Source organism: Poecilia latipinna, unplaced genomic scaffold (assembly GCF_001443285.1).
Source record: "Poecilia latipinna isolate Pla-1442-1.1 unplaced genomic scaffold, P_latipinna-1.0 Scaffold4322, whole genome shotgun sequence".
NCBI lineage: Eukaryota > Metazoa > Chordata > Actinopteri > Cyprinodontiformes > Poeciliidae > Poecilia > Poecilia latipinna.
This window is the reverse complement of record NW_015116938.1, coordinates 15,781-22,799: the sequence shown is the minus strand read 5'-3', so window position 1 is coordinate 22,799 and position 7,019 is coordinate 15,781. Positions and strand designations below refer to the sequence as shown.

The 7,019-nt window shown below is 41.1% G+C and overlaps 1 protein-coding gene across 1 annotated transcript in view; it reads left to right on the top strand.

Annotated features, from left to right (window-relative positions):
• The window catches only part of LOC106942501 (C-type lectin domain family 1 member A-like), a 15,610-nt gene extending 10,688 nt beyond the window's left edge, over window positions 1–4,922 (top strand). The window contains exons 4-8 of the mRNA XM_015025784.1: window positions 656–769; window positions 1,210–1,364; window positions 1,471–1,586; window positions 2,683–2,798; window positions 4,597–4,922. Coding sequence (XP_014881270.1) covers window positions 656–769; window positions 1,210–1,364; window positions 1,471–1,586; window positions 2,683–2,798; window positions 4,597–4,646 — 551 coding nt within the window. The 3' untranslated portion in view covers window positions 4,647–4,922. The remainder of the gene's footprint in view (window positions 1–655; window positions 770–1,209; window positions 1,365–1,470; window positions 1,587–2,682; window positions 2,799–4,596) is intronic.
• The last annotated feature ends 2,097 nt before the right edge of the window (window positions 4,923–7,019 follow it).

Below are 7,019 nucleotides of genomic sequence, written 5' to 3'. Positions count from 1 at the left end.
TGACTCTGCACTTTGCCCTCTGAGTTGGTGGTAGTCTCTGCCTGAAGTGGAGGAGTTTAAGGATCTTGGTTTCTTGTTCATGATGGATGGAAAATCAGCCCAATTAAAGTGAAGACTTCCAACATAAAAGCACCACACAAGTATAAAATAGGATAATTAGCAATAAAATTGTATAGCACACAATATTAGCACATTAAACATCCATCCATCCACTGCTTGTCAATGCAGGCTTGCTGGGCAGGTTCTACTTCTAGTGGTCACTGGAAGTTACACCTTTCACAGGCTGCCAGTCCGTCACAGGGCAACACGGATACTAGCAGAGCAAACTACCATGCACACACTCATACTGAGGGCAGCTTAGAGAGACCAATTAGCCTGATAGTCATGAGTTTGGTCTCTGAGAGGAAGCCAGAGTACCCAGAGAAAATCTGAGGACATGTAAACTTTATGCATACAGACTCCAAGGATTCAAACCCTGGACCTTATTGCTGCAGGGCAACAGTTCTACTGTTGAAATATTAAATCAGTTTACTGTTCTTTGGTTCTAACCTGAGAATACTGTCTGATATCCTGAAAAGATCTGAGAGAGAAACTGAAAATGTTGTTGCTTCTCTGATACAGATGGATTCACTGACTAAGTTGTGTGTTTTTATAGTGAGTGTAAAGATGGCCGTCCAAAGGGAAAATATCAGTGACCTTACAACAGAAAGAAAGATACTGATTAAGGAAAGAAAGATGATGGAGGTGCAGAGCCAAGACAATGACAAAGGTGATTAGGTTTCTAATTACCTTTGAAACTTTGTTTTATTCATGTTTTTTATTTTTTATTTTGTTATATCCTTCAATTGTAGACAGTTTTCTGACTATACATTCTCACAATTATCACAAGTACTGTCCTCAAGGTCACCTGTCTGACAACAAAGTGTGCAAGTTAAACTGATTCATTAGCAACAGGTTTACAGTAAAGTCTTGATTGCAGAGAACACCGAGCCCTGTGGTACGCCACTTCTAACTAGAATGGTAGCTTAACTTAATCACTCTCCATTATTGATCTGTACGGTACCTTTGAAATATTTGCTTGAGCAATTTTGACTAATAAAACATTAAATATGTATGCAAGTTTTTTATGCAACTATTTTTTTCTATTTGATATTATTTTTACCAAAGTTTCACTTCTTCCTGCTCTTACCTCTTATTTAATGGAACCAGGGTGTTACACATGCCCAGATGACTGGATTCTCTTCAGACAAAAATGCTACCTGTTTTACGACGAACCAGCTCCTTGGAAGACCTGGGAACAAAGTCGAAGGTTCTGTCAGAAGAATAGTTCAGATTTGGTTGTAATTGATGATCTGCAGGAGCAGGTAAAATCTAACACCACGCTAGAAATCTAGAGCTAATCTGGGAGTTTCTGGAAAATGACTTAAAGTAAGAAGATTTATGACAATCTAAAAAATAAACTGTTCACAGAAATTTATCAGCAAACACATCAAGTACTACCATAGTGAACACAATGGATACTGGCTGGGACTACAAAATGTTAACTACAACTGGACCTGGCTTGATGGACGTATAGACACTCTTGGGTAAGAACTACGATCTAAAAATACGCATATTTAGGTAAAAATGTAAATATATTTTGTCAAGATTGTAGAAGGGTTAAATGTACTGAGTGACAACGACTCCAGGATCTCCAGGACTTCTTCTAAAACCAAACCTTGGTGGACATGATTGGGTTCATTGCTCAAGAACTTCCAGTTTTGGAAAAACAAAAACGTTCTTTATCTCCCTATTATAGCTATGAGCAAACTGCAGCTGGGTTTTCTTGTGCCTTTGGGTCAGTGGTGCTGCAGGTGGTTGAGTTCAGGCATGGAGACCTTCAGTCCTCAGTCTGTCCTCACTGTGGGACCTGAAACCTCTGTGGCTGATGCCACCAAGCCTTGCTGCAGGTCTTTTGCAGTCAGTCGATGGTTTTTGACCTCCTTGGGAATGTGGTGGCTTTCTGTTTCTGCCACCAGGGGGCGTAGCCTTTGTCCCTGTAACTTTAAAGTTGGGTTTTATTCTTCCAGCTGTAACTCTATGAACATTCAGGTCATTTGCTATCTTTGTGCTTCTCTTAATGGTAATGGGTTTCTCTGAACCTTCTGGAGGCTTCCTTGGACTAGGCCATTATTGTAGCATCCAATGAAACATTGAGGTCAGTAATCAGGGCATTTGAAGTGTTCTTCCTCTAACAGGATGGGTGAGGGCCGTCATTGTTACATCAGGGGAGATCAAGACAAAACATCTGGTTTACAAACGCAGAAATCTGAAGATTTCAGAGGGAGGAATAATTTTAATAATGCATCATTGAAAGAAGGATTTCATGTTGAATTTGGATAAAATATATTTGTTAGATTAGTTCTGATTGAGTGTTTGACTTTTTTTAGATAATTTGTTTAGTAAAAATATATAAGAAAGTTTCTCAACAGTTTTAGATGCAATTGTAAAAACAAAGACATCTAAATCTAAAATCTTGTAAGTACATTCAACTCCTTTAAATTAATACTCGTCTGGCTTCTTTTTAAAATACTTATTTATATAATGTCAAAACATGTAGATGCTGACAGTTATCAGTTTGATGTCAATGAGCTGCTGTGTGATTTTATTTTATGTCCTGAGGTTCATGTTTCTGTTTTAAAGGTTCTGGGCGAAGGACTTGCCTTATACTCCAGGATCAAAAGTACGCGTGCTCCCAGAAAGAAATCCCACCAACAGCTGGAAACAAGGAATGACTGGGTTTCTGAACAAATTCATCTGTGAGAGTGACGCTCGCAAAATTCCACCTTACTAATTGATCTCTTAAAGTTTCATCCAGGAATACTCAACTGTGTCATGAATTTCTATATACAAGGTATTACATAACTATAATAATCTATTGGTCATATTATGTGATCTGTTTATTCTTCGTAAATTTTACATGCAGGTTGCACAGTGGTAGCACTTTTGCCTTGCAGCAAGAAGGTCCTGGGTTTGGGTCCCGGTCTGGGGTCTTTCTTTTTTCTCGGTGCATCTCTGGGTTCTCTCCAGGTACTCCGGCTTCCTCCCACAGTCCACAAACATTACAGCTACATTAACTGGTCTCTACATTCGCCTGAATTAGAGACCAGGCGAATGTAGAGACATTCGCCTGGTCTCTACAGGCGAGTGTGTGCACACAGCCATGTGTGCACACACTCACACAACCATGTGAGTGTGTGCATGGTTGTTTGTCCTGTCCATCTCTTTGTTGCCCGATGATGACTCTTGCCTGATGACCACTGGAGACAGATGTGTTGGAAAATGGATAAATCTTTATGGATATTTTTGTTTCTTATTTCAGTCTCTTGATTGTGTTCACTTTGCTGCAGCCATCTCACTCCTGTTTCTTTAGGAGCAAGAATTTGTTAGAGACATCTGTTCGCAGCCTGAATCTTGGATCCTTCTGTTCAGCGAGGAAAACTCTGGTCTCAGACGCCACAAACACAAACTAGTGACTTTAAACAGCTTTATACATTTTACTTTGATATAAATATATAAACAAACATTTATGTAACCTTTAAAAAAATAACCAACCATGTTTATTAATACATAATAAAACAAATGTAAAGAGTGGCACTTAAGAAGTGCTCAGATTTGCATAAACATTAGCACATAAATCTTATTTTTCCAATCTCTTAAGTCTTTTTCTTTAAATGCAAAATCAATCAACTCAAGTAAGAGTAGCAATAGTTAAAAGTAAAAAGTACCGTACAGTAAAACTACTCTTAAAAGTACCTTTTCCCCACAACAGTTACTCAAATAAATGTAACCAGTACTACCAACTTTTCAACATAGACCAGCTGACTAGCATATTAACTAGCTAATAATAATAATAATAATGATACGTTTTATTTAAAAGGTGCTTTCAGGGCACCTAAGGTCACCTCACAAAAAATAAAAATACTTTTTTAAAGAAAAATTCCAAATTAAAAAAAAATAAAATAAAATGCCTGTTTGAACAGCAGAGGGTTCAGCCACGATTTAAAGACGGGCAGAGTCCTTTGAGTGGGAATGTGGAAGCTTATTCTAATTAGAGAAATCATATAAGTTGTACATTTACAGAATAGAGAGGCTTTCTGTCCATAAAGTCGCATTCAGCGGGCAGCTCGACTGAAGGATGACTGCAGCTGGACCGGAACCGGTACCGCACAGCTCTTCACGTTTTGCTCAGAGCTTCAGGATGATCAGTGGATTAATCTAAACGCTAATAAACCACCATCAACATTTCCCAACAGATCAATGATCAATCGTTCCCTCTGAATCCTTCCATTGGCGATGTTCTCCATCAGATCCAGAACGCTCCACAATTTCACGGCTCACCTTTGCACAGTTACTTTCTTACAGGTGATTGTCTACAAACCTTAATCACCTTAAACATAATCTAACCTGACATGTTTGGAGTTAATCTGCTGACCCAACCTTGTTTTCTTTTTCAATGAGAATTAAATTATCCCGCAATTATACACGTTTTCTGATACATTGTTTATGCCGACTTGTGCGTAAAATATGGCACTGCACTTTTTTGTGCGTACGCAGGCTTTATTCATGAGGCCCCTGATCCGGGGGACGTGGAGCCAAGTAATTAGCTGCGGTGGATCGTGAACAGCTGGGAGGTGCGGAGTCATTCAGTTCTGGTGTCGAGGGCGGAGGACTGAACGTTGGGAATCACTTGAGGTCGAGGCCGCCAAGGAGCGCAGAGGGCGAGAGGACCACGCCCCTTCTAGCTCAGATCTGCTTCTTCCTTGTCCTGAAGACTTTTATTGATGCCCCTTGTTTAGTCTTATTTTGCAGACTGCTCTAAGATTTAGAGCTGATTATATTTTTAAAAATGAATTCATTGTAATAAATTATTGAAAACTTTGGCCGGCTGGTTTTTGAAACTGCTCACTCAATCTTCGAGTTTGTTACCTCTTTTTTACTTCTAGGTGGCGTTGCTGGCTCATATCACCTTCTTCTACTGAAATTAATAACACCACTCGACTTCCCCAAATCTGGGTTCGATTCCCGGCCGGTCTTTCTGCATGGAGTTTGCATGTTCTCCATGCGTGGGTTTTCTCCGGGTACTTCGGTTTCCTCCCAGAGTCCAAAAACATGACTGTCAGGTTAATTGGCCTCTCCAAATTGCCCCTAGGTGTGAGTGTGTGTGTGTGCATGGTTGTTTGTCCTGTGTGTTTCTGTGTTGCCCTGCGACAGACTGGCGACCTGTCCAGGGTGACCCCGCCTCTCACCCGGAACGTTAGCTGGAGAGGCACCAGCAACCCTCCCGACCCCACTAAGGTGTAAAGAAAATGGATGGATGGATGGACTTCCCCAAACACATGTTGTGACGTGTTAATTCTTAATTTATTTAGAGTAATCATAGCTACTGCAGTGTGTGTAGTACATTACAAAACTAAAGAACGGCTTTCGACTGAAACTCGAGTCCTTTGTTCATAGTAACGAGCCGTTCTAAAGAATCGGATTATTAGTGAACAATTACTATTATGCTTTTGTCTTTAATTTGACTATTTATATTCCGCTAGAGAATTTTGCTGTAAAACTCCGACTGCGGCTAACAGACGGAAGAACGGTGTGAAGAGAGCGCACACGATGGGTCCGCTATTCGTCAGAACGCTGTCTGGAGGCGGAGTGATCCGCTGGTCAGTACAGCGGTCCGCTGTTTGATAGAACGCTGTCTGGAGGCGGAATGATCCGTTGGTCAGTACAGCGGTCCTGACGGCGAATCCGTCCCTGAGTCCTCGTCTATCGGGGATCCGACTGATTTCTGTTTTCAAAGGTGAGTGAAGTAAACCAATAATAGATAGGCACCATTGTTAAGTTCACTAACAATTTTTTACTGACATCGATTATATTTTGAGATATTTATGTGTATTAAAAGTAACTGTTTGCTGTCACTAGCCTAACTGCTAACTACCGTTAGTGTAGGCTTGCCAACTCAGCATCTCCAAAATACAGGGCAGCTCAACTGTGACGTCATCATATCGCCTACCTAATCAACTTTAATATTTCTGCTATTTCAATATAAAATAATTTATTAATAGAGGGCTTTAATCAACACAATGTTTTTATATTTTTTCTTACATCTTTTCAGCTGGTGGTTGGCCTCAGTGAAAAGAAGGATGTTGTTTCTAAAGAAAGATTTCAACTTCAAGTGTAGATTTAAAATCAATGGAATGCCAACCTGGATTTTTATTCAAGATCATATGACTTGTTTATCTTCAAGCTTTATTTAAACAGCTGGGATAAATCAACTAAGAGGACAAAAATAGGGTATTTCCAAATTTCAAGCTGTCTGGGATTTTATTGAATGTCTAAAATGAAGTCAGATATTTTGGTCGTGCTGACAGACCGTCTGTCCTAGCGGTTCTACACGTGGGCGGTACCGCCCCCCAGGGGGCGTTCAGAGGACGGCAGGGGGCGCTGGCGGACATTTTTACAACAGCGGGGCGCTGGGATGCCTTTGGGGGGCGTTTGGTCGAAGGTAAACTTTACACCAGGGGTCCCCAAACTACGGCCCGCGGGCCGGATCCGGCCCGCCACCTCATTTGGTCCGGCCCCCTGAACAATACCGGATCCGGCCTGCCTCCTCATACCAGAGAGCATTCAGTGTTTTTTTTTTTCATATATTGTATTTTCCGGTTTATATGTGGATTTTTCTTCAACCACCAGGGGGCTTTTGAGCAAATGTGAAACTTACTTTCCCTCAATGGAATACTCGTCAGCCCCAGTCACCGTTTCGCTCACTGTTTTTTCCATTTGCATTCTGGGTAAAAATCGATCTGAAAACGCGACTATGTCGTCGACCGTAATCCTGCCGCGCCCCCCCCCAACCCCTGGCTGGACAGACTGACCCCCCACCACAAAAGGGAACACTTATGTGTCCCTCGCAGGAAAAAGTTAGGGGACCCCTGCTTTACACCTTAAATGCCAGTTTAGACTCTGAGCAACTTGGTAAAACA